General features: G+C 37.0%; 1 protein-coding gene across 1 annotated transcript in view; it reads left to right on the top strand.

Annotated features, from left to right (window-relative positions):
• Positions 1-767: 767 nt before the first annotated feature.
• Positions 768-20,711, top strand: part of CRISPLD1 (cysteine rich secretory protein LCCL domain containing 1) — a 41,964-nt gene continuing 22,020 nt past the window's right edge. Inside the window, exon 1 of the mRNA XM_028111956.2 lies at positions 768-1,025. Within this exon, the coding sequence (XP_027967757.1) occupies positions 768-1,025 (258 nt within the window). The remainder of the gene's footprint in view (positions 1,026-20,711) is intronic.

Below are 20,711 nucleotides of genomic sequence, written 5' to 3'. Positions count from 1 at the left end.
CGGCGTGTGGGAGGAAAAGCTGAAGTTAGTGGTGAACTGTTAGCTCTATCGGGTGCGGGCCACAGGCTGGGCTCACACTTCCCAGGAAATAATGATTGAATTCTTCTTGCCCTGTGCCTGGTTAAGAGGAGACTTCCTCCCAGACCATTCTTTGGCATTAGTTCCGTGGGCCCTCTAGATGTATCCATGGATACATGGATGAATGACATTTTGTACTTTAAAACATTCACCTCAATTTCTGCATGTTGTGGACATTCTGAGTGTCTGCGAACTGGTTATAGGACACTGGTATAAAATAATACCTTAATACAGAGAAACATGGACCTCTAGATTGATAGAAAACCCTGTAGGTAGATAATACCTTTTGCAGGCTGTATGTAATATATAGCCATGTAAAGCCTTTCAATTCAGAAATTGATTTCAGACTTGGACTCTTCGTGGCTACTTTTGCCATTTATTTTGGCCTCATGCATGTTATCTTGGTACATATAGTTGTTTATTTTGTGAAAATAACGCAATGTGAAAAGTCCTCTGGAGGAAAAATGGTTTGGAGATAGGTATTTCAAAAAGTGCATGTCCATTTGTTGGCATTATAGAAACAAATCAAACTGTCACACTTCCTTTGTAACTGTTATTTTACTTTTGTTATTAGAAAACTAGTATCTGCCTCGATTTTCACCTTAATCACACTGCATGTCGTTATAGCCAAAAGGAGTGGAAGAGCCTGTCTTGGAGATTTTCCTGGGGAAATCCTGAGATCATTCATTATGAAGTGTACCGCGCAGGAGTGGCTCAGAGTAACCACAGTGCTATTCATGGCTAGAGCAATTCCAGCCATGGTAGTTCCTAATGCTACTTTACTGGAGAAACTTTTGGAAAAGTACATGGATGAGGATGGTGAATGGTGGATGGCCAAGCATAGAGGGAAAAGGGCCATCACAGACAATGACATGCAGAGTATCTTGGACCTTCATAACAAATTACGAAGTCAGGTGTATCCAACAGCATCTAATATGCAGTATATGGTAAGGAAATTTTTCAAATGGTATGTACAAAAAACGTTTATTAATGCTTTCAGTCTTCCTGGTGAAATTCCCTCATGCTATTATTTAATCTTTACCATTTGTCCTGTATAAAATTAAAAAAAAGAGATTTTCTTGGGGAGTATCTTCCTCTGCATGTTCTTTTATCAGTGTTCCCTTTATTCTAAGAGCTCTTTGAATTTCAGGGTAGAATTAAATATCTTCAGATGCAATGTTCCTACTGAAAGTACTAAATTCTACTCTTACCAGGAAGATACCTATACTGAAAATGCTGAACAGCTGACACATTTGCTTTTAAGTGACTTAGTAGAACACTTGCTTCCTAATTCCTAACTGATGGAACTTATGAATGGTGGATCTGAAAAAATCAGGGACCAAGAATTTAAAGCAGTTTTCTGGATTGTTGATAACTTTCCAGTGGGTCCTTGCTTCTTACCAATATGTAAATGACCCATTGTAAAGGGTATGCTTCTGTGGTTGCTTTATGTTAAGCAGTGCTTTGACAATGACTTTGTTTTCTTGTGGGTTTATTTGTGCACTTTGACATGTGAAAACAAGCGTGGACAAAGATTAAAATAAATATGTGACTTATCCATAATAACCTCATATTTATTTTTAGAGTAAAGTAACAAGTTTGGGAAACAAACTTACATTATTATCATTATTTTTATTTATTATTATTTTTAGAGAGGTAGGGAGAGAGAGCAAGAGATTCTTAAGCAGGCTCCCTGCCCAAAGTGGAGTCAGACGCGGGGCTTGATCTCATGACCCTGAGATTATGACCTGAGCCGAAATCAAGAGTTGGACACTTAATCAACTGAGCCACCCAGGCATCCCACAAACTTGTTCTTTAAAGGCTATTAGGATATTACTCATTAATGTATTACTCTATACCTTAAATATGGAGAAAAAATTTCAAATATCTATTGCACTAAAATTAGGAATGTACTAGCAAAAACTGATAAGTAATCATTGGTGATAGCAACGTTTATACGGTGGACCTTGGGAATCACATTTCTCCTTTGGATACGTTGTAGGGTATAGTTAATTTTAATGCATTCTAGTTTTCTTCTTTCTGCATTCACATTAGTGCTGATGGATATTCTCTAGGCAACTTTTATGATATATGGAAGTTCTAAGTTCACATTACCCATTACAAAGTACAGCTTACTATTTTAACTTTCACTAGAAAAAAGAATTTACCCTGAAGAAAGTAGGTAGCACTCAAGAGAACTCATCGGAGGTTAAGAATCAGGGCCTGGCAATCAGGCGGTCTGGGTTTAAATTCTGGCACTGATACCCACTAGCTGTGTGATTTAGGGCAACTTAATTTCTCTCTACTTCCATTCCCTCATGTCTAGCATGTGTACTCATCTCAGAGGGTTGTTGTGGGGATTGAATGAGATGACCTGTGTAAAGTTTAGCTCATTATCAGGCATATTGTAAGGTCTTAGTAAATGTGACTATGACCGATAGTTGATTCTATGTTTTCCCATAGCGTTTAAATACAATACCTAAGGAAAATGTTAGCTCTTTTAAAAATTCTTTGCAGGCTGTGACGTCTGTAATGTCTCACATTTCGGCTTTTTGTGTATTTTAAAGCATTTGTCCAAAGTAAAAAATTCTATGACTTCTTCATTTGTGAGCTTTCAAACAGCAAGAGCCAATTACAGAGCCTTTCCAAGTAGGCCACCTTATGCTTATACCATGTGGATAGGTATTCCATTGCTTTATTTAAAATAAGGAAGAACTTGGGAGTTTGAACTCACAAAAAGAAACCTGAGAATATTTGTGTGTGTTTTAAGTAATATGGAAATAATGAAAGAACAGTTCTGTGATTGGTTTTCATGTCTTACTTCCAAAGAAAATAACTGCCTATTGTATGATGTCTAGTCTGGGGTGTTTATAGGAGTTTCTTTTTAGTTTCACTGGTTTCATTCTATCCTTGAAATGTAGATTTAGAAACCAGCCAGGGTTTATGTTGTGTTGCCCTTAGATACTATTAGCACTGGAACTGTGTCTTGGCCATTAACTGGGCTGCAAAGGACTTCATTGCCCAACTGTACTGGAACACGTTTTCTAGAATACACATTTAAGGGGAAGGTCTAGAAGAACAATACTATATTATGTGAAATATTGTTGACTTATGTATTACATAGCAGTAGAAGTATGGATGTTGATCAACCTTGTGAAAATGTTACTTATTCAAATAGTTATTTAAAAGTGTATTTATTCTGAGACAGCAAAATTAAAATTTGGCCTAAAGAGCTATTTCCTGTAAAATCTGCAATACCCTAGAAGTGCCAACACTTTGTCTACGTGTACACTGCATGTCACTAGCCAGTTACCTTGTTGACGCTTGGTGCTCATTTTAGTGTACTCTTTGTACTTGAACCAGTGGCAGCCAAACCACATCCACATTTATTAACATCACATCCCTACCCCTACTCTTATCATCATTTAACTAATAGGGTTAAAAATTGACTCTGGAACACCACATCTTCCCTTGAAGAGCTTATAGGTTGATTGAGAAGAAAGAATAGACACATTTGAAAATGTTCAAGTAAACAAGGGCATAAAATTCTCTGCTAAAGTGTGTGAATAATGCCAAGGGAGCACAGAATAATGGAATATTCCTAATGGTGAGAGTTAATCAGTGGGGAGGAGGGGGTTTATGTTATTCCTGGAAGGTGGTCAGGACCATGAATTGTGGCAAAGAGTGGAGGGCGTATCTCAACTAGAGGAAGAGAAGCAGGCAAGTGCTGCTTCCAGGGAAACTTCTAGAAGAGGAGTAGGTTGAGGAAAGCACAGACCTGGGGCAGAATCAGGAAGGGAAGAAATGAATTATTGATTATTGAAACCAGTGATGCTTGGAAAGGCTCCCTAATTGGCTTTCTTTTTGAAAGCTCATAAATGAAGAAGTCCTACAAATTTTTACTTTAGACAAGCCTTTAAAAAGAAAGATTACCCATACTTAATTTTGGGTAAGTTGAGAAACTAGAGCTCTTAGGTCACCAAGGGAAACTGTTGCTGAAAGTGGCAATGGATTTTTAAAGGAAAAAATACTAGCTTTGGCCCTTGATAGCAGCAGGTTCACCTTTTGCCTCTGCTGCTTGCTGGTATGTGAACTCTGACAGTCAGCAACCATTCTGGGCACTGCTTTTCTCAATGGTAAAATTGGTGTAAAGAATAAAACTACAAGCTGAAAGGAGATAAGACATTGGACTGTTGCACATACTTTCTTTTTTTCGGGTCTTTCCTTTCCATGGGTTTTCTTTCACCTTATCATTTGGTTGTTTTATTTTTCTGGTTATTTCATCAATGTGTTCTTGTTTCTAGCTCGTCTTGTAAAACTTTGTTTCTTAGGTTTTTCCTTTTGGCCTTCTCCTTTCCTACAGGTTGTTATGTATTCCTTTGACTTTAAATACCATCATATATTGATGGTGTATAGTCCATAGCTAGTCTATATCTCTATGTAGCAATCGTCTCTTTGAGCTTCATTTTCATATTTCCTACTGGAAATATGGGTCATCTCCTTGTGGTATTACTCCACAGTTACTTCAAACTTAAGATGTCTGTTACTTCAAACTTAAGATATCTGAAGAGAAAATGAACTGCCTTACCTTTTTCCCTCCACCCCTTGCCCGTGATCCTACTTCTTTTCCTGGATTCTTAGTAGATCTCATCAACATCTGCTCAATTTACTGTAAGCAAAGCAAAACAAAACAAAACACCCCACAAAACAGAAAATTGGTCTCATCCCCCAACTCTTGCCATGCTCTCATTCTTTCTTCCCACTTTCATATAACATATGCACACAAACATAAATACACAGTTACTTACCAAATTCTGTAGCTCCTGTCTCAGAAATGTCTTTTGAATTCATCTCTCCCATTTTATCCTAACCTTTGCTCATAATCTCACCTCAAGATTGGTACTACAGCTTCTCACCCAACAGACTATAGCAGTCTGTTCCTACTTTATTTTTACTTTAGTCCACCTTCCTCATTGTTACTAAATCTGTCTTTTTCCTCAAACAAATCTGTGGTTGTTACTCAGCTGTGCAAAACTTCTGTTAACTTCTGGAAGCTCACAAGTTGAAGCCCACCTTGATTAATGTATAAAAGGAGGCACATCCTGTCAATTCTGCTCATGGCCCTCAACTCCCTTGTGTATATCCGGATCTGTGTTCACATTGAACTATTTTCACTGTTCCTTTTTTTTTTTTTAAAGATTTTGTTTATTTATTTATTTGACAGAGAGCAGGAGAGAGACAGCGAGAGAGGGAACACAAGCAGGGGGAGTGGGAGAGGGAGAAGCAGGCTTCCTGCCAAGCAGGGAGCCCGATGTGGGGCTCGATCCCAGGACCCTGGGATCATGACCTGAGCCGAAGGCAGACGCCTAACGACTGAGCCACCCAGGCGCCCCGATTTTCACTGTTCTTAAAGATGGTTGTGCTTCCTCATGTCTCTTTGCCTCTTTGCTCATCAGTTTCTTCTGTGTCCAGAATGTCTGTACTTCCTGTCCCTTCCTCAAATGTTGTCTTTCTGCAAAGCTTTCTCTGGTGCACCCATTCATCTGCTCCACAGAAGGAGCACCACTTCTGTGCTCCTCAATTATTTTATTCAAACTTATTGAAAGTATAACCGTTTTGTTGCAATTAAATAGTTACATGTCTCCTTTCCTTTCCAAGATTTTAAATTTCTAGATAGGTAAGCATCCTACCTTATTGTTTACAACCCTGTGCCTGATGCCTAGAAGTGCTTAGTAAATATTTTTTTGATTGAATATTGTTGATGGTTCAACAAATGTGTTGAATGAAGGGATGGGTGGAAAAATAGAGATTATATATGAGATAAATGTGAGGACAGGTAAGAAAGAGGAATTAAAATAATAAAATTTCTGGAAGGTAGGATATCAGCAACACTGGAGATATTGACATAGAAATTGGAAATGCTAGAGATGAAGGAATGAATGTTTCAAATAATTCAATATTTAAAATATTGATAGTACATTAAACATTATCCTGTAATATGGAGCTACTGAGATAATAATAAATATATTTGAATGTTCTGGAATTCAAATACTAAAATGAGTTAATGGGTATTTACCTCTTGCTACAATTTTTAACATAGAGCCCTTAAAACACTATAGACTGAAATCCCAAGTAGTTCACTGTGATGCAAAGTGTACGTAAGTCTAGAATGTGCTTTAGCAGCCAGAACAATTTACCTAAAAAAGGACACATGGGCCAATTATATAAGCCATTTTCCTCTATTATAAGTATTTCCATGTCTTTTAGGGAACTGTTGACAGACACTCTGCTGGGAGGTTTGGTGGCTGTGCCTGCTTGTTCTCATCTGACATATGGGCGAAACTATGGGCAGAACCTTGGCATAGCACTTTCCCAAATGTAGAACAAAACACATCTGAATACCTCTCCTTTTGCTAGGCAACCAGAGGCTCTGAGGCAAACAACCAGTGGTACTTTTGGTCCATGGTGCATGTTGCAATAACTTGGTTCCTGTTTGTTGCTTAGATTTTTTCTAAGGCCATGTTTAACATGGGAAGTTAAGTTGTTAGTGGTCTTGTTTTTTCCTGTACTTTAGTATAGCAGATAATCATAGAAACTGGACATGAGACAACCTAGTTTGCTAAACAGGGTGAAGCTAGTCTGATTTCTGCCCTATATCTGTCTGTAGCCTGAATCCAAACCTGAAAGAGTGATTTTTATCTTGTGAGTTGCTCTGTTTACTCTCATAAATCTATATTTTCTGGCAGCATTTGCCACGTGTTACATATATCCAGAATAAATACAGGTAATGAAATGATGGCCTCATAACTCATTTACCCAAAGTTCCATGCTTGCATATTTTTTATCTTGCTAAAAGTGGCAGAAAGAGGAGACAAGTAGTTTTAGGAGGAGAATGGAGCACTCAAAGCCAGAAAATGCCACAAAATTTTGAAATTGTTATTGTTATTTATTCCTTCATTCAGCAGATATCAGAGGTTTACTCTATGGCAGGCACCACTAGGACCCAGAAATAAACACAACAAACATTCTTCCTTGCCTGGAATAGGTGTGAAGACCCTGAATCACCATACTCAATAGAGTGCCCATGTGGTTGGCACAGAGGGAGGGTGGGAAGTAATGTAGGAAATGAGATCAGAATTTTGAGAAGGACAGATTTAGATCATTGTAGAAACTCACTTTCAGTCTGAGCAGTAAGAAACCATTTGAACTGTTTAAACAGAGGAATAGTATGATCTTGAACTTACACAGAATCATCTGGCTTTGTTGAGAACAGAAATTAGGTGGTGCAAGGTGGGGCAAAATTGTGAGCAGGGAGGCAAAGCTATTGCAATAATCCATCTAATACTGATAACTGGTAGCCATAAAGGTGGTTAGAAGCGGCAAAAGTGTGAATACACACTAAAACCCCTTTGCAATCATAACATCAATCTTGAAAAATTCAAGGAAGCCTTGTTGCAAGATTACTGAAATTGCCTTGGTGAGCTAGGCAGCCAGTAGGCTGGGAGTTTCTGCATCTAATGCAAGATCTAAATCCACTCAATTCCTGGCTGCAGTTTTTTGAAAATGGATGGTGTTTCTATTCTAGTTTAAAGATCAATGGGGAAGATTCTGTATCTTTCAACTTGTAGTGGCTTCCTGATGGTTACAGAGATCCCAGAAGTCACCCAGTTACTTGATACCCATTTTGCCAACAAATTCCAAGAGATTAGAGGAGGTTAAACCAACCCCTGCCTTCTCACTTCTCAGGATAAGGATGCCTGCTGTTTTCCCACATGGTTTTCTCTCCTCTCCCAAAAAGCCAGTCTACTCTTTCACTCCCTCTATTAACAACAGAAGATGAGATCTTTAGCATGAGAAGCAGAACAGGACGATGGCCTCGTTCTTGTCCAGTAATCACCAGTTTCTTTATGATGGGGTATATCATTAGGATTTTATTTCATTTTGGAGTTAGCAGATTTTGGATGTGGTATATGGCTGTAGTTTTTGCCTGAGGAACTAGAAGTATTGGAGTTACCATATTTTTAAGATAGGGAAGAATGTAGATAGATCAACTTTGGGTAGAGAAAGCTGGGGCTCAATTTTGGACATATTAAACTTAAGATTTAGCTCAAATATCCAAGTGAATTTGTCATGTATGCAATTAGACAAATGTGGTGTAGTCTAGTCTGGAACATAAAATTAGCGTTTAGATAGTATTTAAAGCCATGAAAAGAGAGGAGATCTTCAAGGAAGTGAGTATAGAAAGAGATGTTTGAGAAGTGAGTCCTTGACACACTTTACGGTGTAGAGGTAGAGAGGTGGGGAGAAACAGCAAAGGGAATTGAAAATTAGGAAAAAATAACAATAACAACAACAAAAAATCCTGGGAGCATGATGTCCTTGAAGCTAAATGAAAAAAGGCAGAAGTGATGATCAGCTCTGTTAGATGACGCTTATAAAGATTAAGTAAAATAAGGAGCCTTGAATTTAACAGTATGGAGGCCACATTGAAAGTCTGATAAACCAGTCTGGGTAAAGTCATAGTGGTCCAAGGGTAGCTGGGCAGAATGGGATGAAAACAATGAGCATGCACGTTCATTCACTCATTCATCAAACACGTGTGTTTCATTTTCTACGGGCCAGGTAGTATCTGCATTCTTAAATGTTTTCTAACCAAAAATTTTTAGCTTAGTTTTAGAAGATGCAACTCAATAAACGTATCCCACACTTATAATGATGGTCGATAGGAAAATGCAATTTCTTTGAGTATTTTTTTTTACCTTTACTGAATGCCTTCATTAAAAACAAAATAATCATTTATAGTAATTTATAATCATAATTGAGTGACATTTAGTTCAAGAACATTCTTTGCTATCATTCAGCTGTGTCCTCTTACATAGTCCTTTTAGGAATTTATACAACCAAATAATTGTACATGATTTAAAATTTAAATTCTCATATTTTTAAAAATTTTTTTAAAGATTTTATTTATTTGACACAGAGAGACACAGCAAGAGAGGGAACACAGGAGAGAGGGAACACAAGCAGGGGGAGTGGGGGAGGGAGAAGCAGGCTTCCCACAGAGCAGGGAGCCCCATGCAGGGCTTGATCCCAGAACCCTGGGATCATGACCTGAGCCAAAAGCAGACGCTTAACGACTGAGCCACCCCAGGTGCCCCTAAATTCTCATATTTTTAATGATTTTTACTAATTCATTTAAAGCCAGATATTTATAAAACTGACATATATGTCATATATTATTATGTACAATACATACATATAATATCTAGTTCATTGGAAGGAAATGTACAAATTCAAGTGGTAATGAATTGTCTGGTTCAGGTATTACAGTATATCTAAGTAACCCTTTCCTTATTTTCCTATGTATCTGTTGCCTTCAAAAATTTAAGAAGTTACAGAAAAGCTTTTATAATTGATTAAACCAATCTGTTATTGATAAACTTGTGCTTGAGAAAGCATTTAATTCAACAAATACTGACTAAGCATTTTTGTGTCAGGCACTGTTCTTGATGCTGGAGGATACATAAAGTTCAATAAGTTAATGAAAATAAGGGGAATGAAATGATAGAGAAGGATAGAGATGGGGCTAATCCTGTTGGATAGTTGAGGAAGACTTCTCCGAGTTGGTGTCTCTTGAGCTGAGAGCGAAGTTACAAGAAGGAGTCAGCTGAACAAAAATACAGAGATCTGGGCAGAAGGAATACTGGATACAAAGTCTCTAAGTCAGAAGTGAAGTGGGCTTTTCAGGGGTCACAAAGAAGGCTAGTGTGACAACTTTATTCAGTAATGAGGGAAGTGTTAGAAAATGAGGTAGACTTATAAGCATGGGCCAGAACCCCTTGGTCGATAGGAAAATGCAGTTTCTTTGAGTATTTTTTTTTTACCTTTACTGAATGCCTTCATTAAAAACAAATTAATCATTTATAGTAATTTATAATCATAATTGAGTGACATTTAGTTCAGGAACATTCTTTGCTATCGTTCAGCTCTGTCCTCTTACATAGTCCTTTTAGGAATTTATACAACCAAATAATTATACATGATTTAAAATTTAAATTCTCATACTTTAAAAAAAATTTTTTAAAGATTTTATTTATTTGACAGAGAGAGACACAGCAAGAGAGGGAACACAAGAGAGAGGGAACACAAGCAGGGGGAGTGGGGGAAGGAGAAGCGGGCTTCCCACAGAGCAGGGAGCCCCATGCAGGGCTTGATCCCAGAACCCTGGGATCATGACCTGAGCCAAGGTTATGGGTTATAGGTGAGGAGAAATTTGGATTTTATGCTGAGTGAAATGGAAATCCATTGGAAAATTTCTTGCAAGGGATTGACCTGGTAAATTTCCATTTCAAAAATTAATCTTTAAAAAAAATTATTCTGACTACATTATGGAGAGTGGTCTGAAGGAGAGCTAAGGCTGAAAGCAGAGAGGCAGTTAGGAAGCCATTGCTATATTCTGGATGTGAGAGAATGGTGACTGGGACCAGGGTGATAGTGGTAAAGATGGGGAGAGGTGGGTGCTTTCAAGGTATGATTTGATGGCATTGCCAATGGTTTGGTTGATAGCTTTAATGTGAAGGGTGAAAGAAAAGGAGAAATCTGGGATGTTCATAGATTTTACTTAAGCACATTGGTGGGTAGCTGAAGCATTTTCTGAGAAGCAGACAGGAGTAGGTGAGGGTGGAATCAGGAATCTTTTTGGCCAAGCTTCATTGTGATGCCAAATGTCATCTTCCTTTGGGTTTTAATGGTCACTGGGGAGGTGGGACTGGAGATAAAAATGTGGCAATTACGTAGATGTTATTAGGAAACATCTTAACTGACCGAACAAAATCATCCAAGGGGAAGATTTTTATGGACAAAAATCGTAGGCCTTGGATTGAGCCCTGGGGTCCTGCAATATGTAGAGGTTGAACAGAGAGGAGCAGTTAACAAAGAAAGCTGAGAAAAAGTGGTCAGCAAGATTGGAGACAGGGTAGACTGGTGTCCCAAAAGCCAGAAGAGAGTTCAACAAGGGAGAAGTCAGTGTTTCAGTATTGTTGAGAGGCTGAGTAAAATGAAGAAGAAAAGCCAACAATGGTTTTGTTAACATGGAGGTTGTTGATGACCTTGATATGAGTAATTTCAATGGTGGGGTCCGACTGGAAGTCTTACTGAAGTGGAAGAAGAGAATGGGAGAGGTAATAGGGAAGTTACTTCAAGTAACTCTTTAAGATGATGTTGCTGTGAAAGAGGTTAAAGATAATAAACTAGCTATTGCTAGAGGGGAATATGGGCTTTTTTTCATTTTTTTTTAAAGGAGTATGTTTGTAGGTTAATGAGAATGAAGAAGTTGAGAAAGCACTTGGCAATGGGAGGGAGAAAATGTAACTACAAAGTCCCCTCATTTATTGTAACACGAAAGACTGAGCCTGTAGGTTCAGAAGCAGACAGTTTGGTGTATTCGATGAGGAGGAGAGAGAGAATTTTCATGTGGATGCTTCCGTTTTTTCCCCAGTGAAATTATAAAGCAAGATCATCAGCAGAGATTGAGAAGGCAGGAATGAAGGGTGTGAAGATAGGTCATTACGAGGTGGTAATTTTGGACACACTGCATAAAGATCCATATGGAATCAAATGTCTGGGATGTTTTGAGATGTTTTCAGCTCATTTCATTCATAATGCTATAAGTTTAAAAATCCAAGAGATATAGAGAAGATTTACTATATAGTATGTCAAGATGCTTCTTAAAAAACAGGGAAATTTAAAGTAATGATTCCTGCTCTGACTTGCCATAGGTCACATTGCTCTTTTTCAGCCATTTTATGTGATGTCACCTGCTTGACCTTTGAAGACATTTGACTAGGCATCTTCTGGAGATGAGAAAGAGATGATTAGAGGCAAGTTAGTGGGGTTCAAGTTTTGAAATATTCAGATACTACATAATACGGATCAAGTACAGATACAGACCAAATAGTGTTTGGGGTTCAGATTCTAAACTGAATGCTAAACACAGATAGTTGTATGGGAATTCCAAAAATTAAATTATGGGATCAATCCAAATACGTGACTTGGAATAGTGGGTTACTAAAACTTACCAAAGATAAGAACATGGAACTATGATCTGGTGAAACTTACTTTTTTTTCTTTTAAGTAGTTACCAGAATCAGTAAGGTGTGGTTAAGTCAACTACTTACATCTAGCTTATTGGAGAAATGGCAGCATCTTTTCTATATTGGCAGCTGATCGGCCTCAAAAAGAAAATATGAATATGGACATAATCTATTTAGTAGGCTATGCTGCTTTATATTTTAAGTTTTTAATCAAAGAACATTTTGAAATCAATCATCAGGAAATTAAGGATAGCAAGTGTTTTCATTAGATAAAAGCCATTAGGTATGATTTTGGGAATAGGATGCTTTAGTCCAGCACTGCTGAAACTTTAATGTGCATATGAATCCCCTGGGAATCTTGTTAAAATACAGATTTTGATTCAGTAAGTCTATGTAGGCCTCACTATTTTGCAGGCTCCCAGGTGATGTGGCAGCACCATCTGGGAACCCCAGTTTGAATAGACTCTAGGCTCTCTGAAGGACATGAAACATTGACTCTGGAATTCAGATTCTTTCTTTTTCCCCTCCTCAACTATTATATTCGCCTTCTTCCTTTTTATAAGATAGCAGCTGTAACTACTAATGCAGGACAACAGAAACTCCTTTTCACTCTCTTTCAAGAAGTACTTAGAAACCAAAAAGATGAAAGCGTTTGAACAGTAAAATCCCCCAATGCCTAATGTTTAAATCAGTCTAATTGGAGGAGAAATGGAAAATGAAATCTTAAAATTAGCTAATGGCACAGTTCTGCGGGATAGTGACAGGAGAGGTGTAGTCAGTGATAGGATAAACAATAAAGGGCATATGAGTGAGGAGGGAGGAAGTGGAATTTCAAACTGGGCAAGTATGGAGGGGCAATTAGAAAAGAAGGGTAATGAGCTATTAGATAAGACCCAGGAATGAGCACGAGAGTTCCTGTTCATAGACTCCCATGTATGTTGTACCTCAGACAATATAAAGTAATCCCGCGAAGGGGGCAATTCCTTAAAGGTGCCGGGAGTAAAACACAAAACTGTATCTTATATTTCCTCAAGACATGGCAGATCCATATCTGAAATACTGAATGATTGACTGTATATGGTGAGATCAAATGTTATCCAGAGAAGGGAAACCAAAGCCTTAGAAGTATGGGGGTGGGGGAGAGCGTGGCTCTGGATTGAGATGGAATAAGAAGAGCATCAGAACTCTTGCCTAGAAAGAGGGAGCAGAGAGGTCTGTTCACCAAGAGTTCTGTGAACACAGAAAACTAAACAAATGAAAAGCATCACTAATTTCACATGAGCATCTATGCCATGATTCCATATACCTTGGGTTTTTTTGATGCTGTACAGATCTTGCCAAGCCTGATCATCTTTGCACATGTCGGAATGCCTTATGCCCTCCTGGTTTTCTCTCTAACAAATTTTTCCTCTTCCTTAAGAATCTGCTTTTGTCTAAACCCTTCCATACAGAGTTAGGTGCACTCCCACGCAGTGCCCAGCTCCCATAGCATTTCATATCTGCCTTTGCCCCTGGTATTTGCATCCTGTCTCTTTCTCTAACCTTCCATTCATTTATGGGAAGGACCTGTTCTTTAGTAATTTTTGCATTCCCCAGCTGAGTGGCTGACAGATACTCCACGCTCAACTCATGCTAGTTGGAATAGGAAAAAATGTAATGAATAAATGAAAAATGAAAAGATGATTAGGTCTTCAACAACAGTTCTAAAATGGGTAGAATGCAAAAGGATTTGATTAATTTTGTTCTGACAAGAAAATTCTCTTAAAAATTGCAAAAACATTCTTTTTAATGAAGTATGGTGTTTATATTTTATTTTATAATTTTAAGTGCAGTTGCATTTTGGTTAGGTAAAATCATTCTTTAATAAGTATGACAGGTGGCTAAATTGGCACTGGATTTCAGTGACTTTGAGAGTTACATTGGTTTATGGACAGCTCTATCTCATGAAGTGAGGATGTCTATACCCCTCAGCAAGTATGGAGACTCTTTCAGGAGATAGAGGGATCAGAGTGCGAAGACTTTTGCCAGAGCACTGTTTTTGAGATGTAAATCACAATGTGGTTATAAGTACAAATTAGTATATTTTAAAGTGCATATAAATCTTAAAGAATTTCAGAATAAAACAGTACTCAAGAAAGGCTTCTTAGAAGAGGTACATTTTGAAATAGTATTTGGAAGAAGTTATAGTCGTGGTGTGGTGGGGAATTTGGAAGAGAGCATTTGGATGATGAGAACCTTCTTAGTAAAGAGGTTGATATGAGAATATGTGTACAGTTGATTAGAAGGCAAGTACTTGGCAGCCACAATCTGTATAAACTGAGGGTTGCAGAAGGGGAGGTAGGTGGGGAGATGAGGTAACTGGGTGATGGGCATTAAGGAAGGCATGTGATGTGTGATGAACACTGGGTGTTATACACAATTAATGAATCATTGAACACTACATCAGAAACTAATGATGTACTATACGTTGGCTAATTGAATTAAAAAAAAAAAAAAAAAGAACTGATCCAAGCCTCTATATGGAGATATTTGGGGATGTATTTTTTTCTACGTATAATGAAAGAACCTTGTTCAAGCGCAAATCAGACAGACTAGAGCAGCAAAACCCTACTCATCTTTCTATTCATATCTAAAAAAGAAAAAAAAGAAAAAAACATTTCCTTTGACAAAATTTGACAGTATTCATTTGATTTTTGTAAGTGAAAGTTATTACAATGGATTTCTAAACTTGAGGTTTGTGAACACTTTTTAAATTATTCCTATGATACATACACATATCATCTTAGCCTAAACTTTGGAGGTAGTTGGGAGTCTCAGTGGAAATATTATCTTAGAAATTTAATAGGAAAAACGGTCTTTAGGTTTGAAAGTTTATTGCTAATAGACTCAAAGCAAAGCTAGGAATAACTTACTCTAAACTTTGTATAATTAATATTGTATTGAATTTGAATTATAAGGGGATTATTTACCTTTCCATTGGGACTTTAGGTGGCAACGATTGATTATCTTGTGTTTCAATCATTCAAAATTTTGGATTTGAATTTCTTCCTTAGTCACATGACTATCAGCAGTGTTCCATTAAAAGGCTATGCAAATCACAGCAAATTAAGTAGATTCTTAAAGGAACGAGGAAATAAGAGAACATTTATTAAGATCTAATAGGTATCAGGTAATATGTTAGGCAGTTTGCTAATATAAATTCTGTGAGATATTTTTATTCTCAAATACTATTTTTTAGCAGGAAACAATGCCTCAATAATAAGAGTTCACCAGGAAAAGAAAAATGAGGGTCTATATGCAGAGTTGTGGACAGGACTAAAGTGAGCCATAAGGGATGGGGGGCACCCAGGCTTGAATGGTGATGTCACAGCCTGGTGAGGACTATTGCCTGAAAGAAGGGCTGTGTGACAGGTCACTGTCACCACCACAGTGAGGCAGAAGATTCAAAAGGGATGCATAGGGTTGGTGGTGGTCGGGGTAATACAGACACCTCACACCCTCTGACTTCCTGTTTGCGTCTCCCATTAGCCAAATCCAATTGGAATCCAGGGACCAAGAGAGCCTGAAGTAACTTAGTATGTAGAATTGAGCCTTTTGGGACATAGAGAATGGTAGTTAGGGACCAAGAATGGCTTTGTGGGAACAAAGAATATTTAACACAATAGTCTTTCTCAGATTTTCAAATAAGGACTTTTGAAAACCATATTTCTTAAAATCATCATCTTAGTCATTGTTTAATTATTGAAGAAGAAAAAGTTAAAGGCATATTCCTAAAGGACACCTAAAAACCTGATTGCTGTGGTTATTAAACTAGCTTTGAGTTTCCTAGCAGCCAAGGAAAACAGGAAACCATGTTTACATAGCTCCTATTGACTGCTGGGAAGGAAAACAATTTATCATTCTTGAGAGGAATTCTTAGTGAAAAGTTAACACAGAATTCTCACTATAGGAACAATGAGCAACTTACTATAGCAGTTTCATTAAAACTGTGTAAACATAATCATTTAAATATTTCTGGTTTTAGCGTTTGGTTTAAATTGAAGTTATGGTGTTAGATTATAAGTTTTGGTTTCTATGTGTCCATCAACTTTTTCTATTACTAATTTGCCTAAGAAGAAGTTTTTCATTTGTTAACCCATCTCTTTCTTTCTGAAAACTAGAAAAGCATCCCTAAGTACAATAAATAAAAGCAATTAATATTTTATTTACTTTCAGGGCACCTGGGTGACTCAGTCAGTTAAACGTCTGCCTTCAGCTCAGGTCATGATCCCAAGGTTCTGGGATCGAGTCCCATATCGGGCTCCTTGCTCTCTCTCTCTCAAATACATAAATAAAATCTTAAAAAAATAATAAAAATATTTACTTTCGAAACCCAAGTTATATTGAAATATAAATATAAACTAATACATAAGCAGATAATATAGAATGACTTATTATGAGTTTAACTTTCCTATCATATATTTTTCTAGGCTTGACTTAATGATCAATTTTGCATCTATCTAAATTGTATGAGCTATAAATAAATTAAAACACGGGTGTTAATTCTTATAAATTGACCCAGTGCTATAAATGGAGACTTAAAGAACTGATAGATGGTAATTTTCAAGTTACTAAAGGATTTCCTTAAATATTGAATCTCTTCAAACATCTAGAACATAGTCTTGAAGATTATTAGCTACTCCTCTCTTAAATGACAATAAAAAATAATGAAGGCGTCATAACCTTGGATTAATCACAAAGTTAATACAAAGATATGACATTTCCAAAAGTAATCCAAGTTTGGCTTTTTAGGGATTTACATTTGCTTAGCATGGGTACATTATGACTACCCTTCCATTTGAGTTTATATCACACATGTATGTTTGAGGCAGAGAACTCAGGTCCTGTATCTTCAATCCAAGTTATTGATTGTTTCCAGGCCAGCTGTGAGACAAGAGATAACTGATTAGTACATACTGGTAATGTATGTTATGCTATGTTTTATATTAGATGCCATGGAAAACACACAAAAAAGTGTGAGACACAATTTTTATTTTGAATTCTAGTTTGGGAATTAAGATGCAAAACAATGGATACAGATCAAGGGGAATATATAGTAATTGGTAAATTACATGTTTAAGAAGGTTCAGAGAAGAGTATGATAAATGGAATATTGTAGTTGGAATGACTTCCGAAAGGAGAGAGATTGTGAATAGGACTTTGGTGAAAGGATGAAGTTTAAGTAACTAAGTAGGAGAGCAGAAAAAGGACAGTTCCTTTTGGGGAAGATCTCTAATGGATTCAATTGACCAAGAAACTAGACAGGTGCTAGAACCTTGCAACTCTAAGTGTGGTTTTTCAGTGTATGGTCCTAGCACCAGGTCTTAGAAATATTATAGTTTAGATTTGTCTCCTAACCTGCCAAATCAGAATCTGCATTTTTTTAAAAAGATTTATTTATTTATTTTAGAGTGTGCATGCACAGCGAGAGGGGGTAGGGGCAGAGGGAGAGGGAGAGAGAATCTTCAAGCAGACTCCCTGCTGAGCAAGAAGCCCTTCTCAGGGCTCGATTTCAGGACCCCAAGATCATGACCTGAGCCAAAATCAAGAGTCAGCTACTTAGCTGACTGAGCCACGCAAGTGCCCCCAGAATCTGCATTTTGAAAAAGATCTTCTGGTGATTGATAAACTCTTTAAAGTTTCAGAGAGTCGGCCGTTGAGGGTCCCTGTTGAATAGAGGTGGGATATAAGTGAGCTAGTTAAGTTATGGTCAGACTGGGGAGGGCATTGGCAGTGAGATGAGATGAATCAGTAGACATTTCTCTGTAAGGATTGTGTTGAATTAATGGCTCTGCTGTCTCACAAGGGCAATCTTCCATGCATCATACATTCAGTATCTCTGTATAATATTTAAACTATGGGTTTATTGAAATTATCTTGTGTGTTTATCCACACATTAAATTTCCGTTTCAAAAATATTTCAATATTAAGGAAATGAAGAGGCAATTCCCTAAATTACAGGTTGCTAGGGATTTAGTTTTTTTTTTTTTTAAGGTTTTAAGGCATTGTTTTAAAGTGTTTTAAGTAAAATACTGCCACATCTGCCTCATATCTCTGTAACTTCCAGGAGACCCTCAGAAGTGCATTGCCTGGAGGTAATGCCACTTTCTCAGTACCTGGCCTCTGTGCAGTAACACAGGTGTTCCCTTTGAAATCTGAGCCTTGTACATTTTCCCTGGTACTACAAAGTCTTTTTGAGACAGGTGAGGCACAGTAGTTAAACACCTGAGGAAATTTTTGAGTTGTAAGGAATGTGTTACTGCAGATTTCCATAGTGCTTTCTATACCAGATGACTTTATCACAAAAAACATCATCCATTCTTTCAGCATTGATCGACTTGCTTCTTTATTTATTTCACTGATGTCAATTTCTTCATTGTAATTCTGAATAATACCACCAACAGGGAGCAAAGAAAGGTGGCTTAAAAATTTTATAATGAGGCATTCTATTTGGAATTTAAATCTGAAATCTTGTGAACTGTCAAATGTGTGACTTGCTTAGAATAACAGGTTCTTTTTGGAAGGCCAGGTTATTGCTATCGAGAGGATCATGTTGACAGCTTATCCTGTCAGATTTTTGGATTGCATTTTCTGATTCAAATAGGACACAGCAGTGATTTGGGGAGGGATTTAGTTTTGACACATGATGGATAATTTATAAACCTGTTTTTCCAGAAGTGAAGGCACAGCAAGAATTATCTTTTGTAGGTGGTATTTAGAAAGAAGTAACTCTTCATGTCTTTGGTTTTCTTCAACAGCTACGTTCATGAGCTGGCTAAAAATCCTTGTTCCTTTTAGCTGTGCAGAAAATTTACGTGTACGTTATGTTTTGGAAATCCATAAAGCTATATCAGTTTTACAAAAATGTGTTAGCTGGCTGAAAAATGCTGTTCCTTTCGGCAGTGCAGAAAAATTACATGTAGAAGTCTATGTCTTATATCAAAGGTTTTACCATTGTGTTTTTGGGATTAAGCTGAAGGGAGCCTGGATTTAACTTCTTACTCAGAATATATTCTTGTCACATTCAGTTAAGTTTCAGTTTATCTGTCTTGGACAATGTTAAAACTTTCTTTAATAGAGATGATTCAGAAACAGTTGAGCTCTTCTCTAGACTCATAATTGGAAGATCTGAAACCTTTTTGGTTTTGCAATCTTGTAAATCGCAATAGAGCTTTAATTCTTTTTTTTTAAATTTTAGTGTAGTTGGTATACAATGTTATATTAGTTTCAGGTGCACAACAGCGATTTGACAATTCTATATGTTAGGCAGTGCTCACTATGATAAGTATAGTTACCATCTGTTACTACACAATGTTATTATGGTTTTATTAACTGCATTCTCTATGCTGTACTTTTCATCTCTATAACTTCTTTATTCATAACTGGAAGTTTGTATCTCTTAATCCCTTTCAATTATTTTGCCCATCCCCCTACCCTACCCCTCATCCCCTCTGGCAACCACCAGTTCTCTTTATTTGAGTCTGTTTCTGTTTCTGGTTGTTTGTTTAGATTCCACATATAAGTGAAATCATATGGTATTTTTCTTTCTTTGAGTTATTTCACTTAGCATAATATCCTCTAGGTTCATCCATGTTATTGCAAATGGCAAGATCTCATTCTTTTTTATGGCTGAGTAATATTCCATTGTATTCTAATAACGTATCTTTATTCATTTATTGATAGACACTTGGGTTGCTTCCATATCTTGAATATTGTAAATAATGCTGCAGTGAACATAGGGGTAGATATATCTTTTTGAATTTGTGTTTTTGTTTTCTTTGGTTAAATACTCAGTAGTGGAATTACTGGACTGTATGCTATTTCTCTTTTTATTTTTTTGAGGAATCTCATTGTTTTTCACAGTGGTAGCACCAATTTGTATTCCTACCAACAGTGTAGGAGGGTTCCTTTTTTCCCACACCCTCTCCAACACTTGTTATTTCTTTTTTTGTTTTTATGTGAACCATTCTGATTGGTATGAGTGATATCTCATTTTTGTTTCAAGATGCATTCCCTGATGATTAGTGATGTTGAGCATCTTTTCATGTTCCTGTTGCCCATCTGTATGTCTTCTTTGGAAAAATGCCTATTCAAGTCCTCTGCCCATCTTTTAATCACAAAATAGCTTTTGCTTCTTAGTTAGAAATGCCCTTAATTGTCATCAGAAAGATTATTTTACAGTTTGTAAGTTCTTAGGAGTTTTATAAACAATGCAGAGCATTCTCTAAGAGACTATAAGTGCAAAATAATAGAATTTTAAAGCTGAAAGAAATTGAAGGACTTTATTCTAGCTTCCTGTTGTTACAGATAAGGAAACAGAAACCAAACTTGACATAATCAAGAGACAAATTTGAAAGTACCTAATTTAAATAAGAAAGGAAACTCTTCCAGGGTGTACTGTGTATTTTAATTACTCACTGAAGTACTTTGAACAAATGCGAGCTTATTTTTACTCTGTCTATACAAGAAAATGAGAGGAAAATTTATGACTAATAACCTTAC

The sequence above is a fragment of the Eumetopias jubatus genome, unplaced genomic scaffold (genome assembly GCF_037043125.1).
Source record: "Eumetopias jubatus isolate StellerSeaLion01/CBP00866 unplaced genomic scaffold, mEumJub1_p1.0 scaffold_4, whole genome shotgun sequence".
NCBI lineage: Eukaryota > Metazoa > Chordata > Mammalia > Carnivora > Otariidae > Eumetopias > Eumetopias jubatus.
This window is presented reverse-complemented; position numbering and strand designations above follow the sequence as displayed.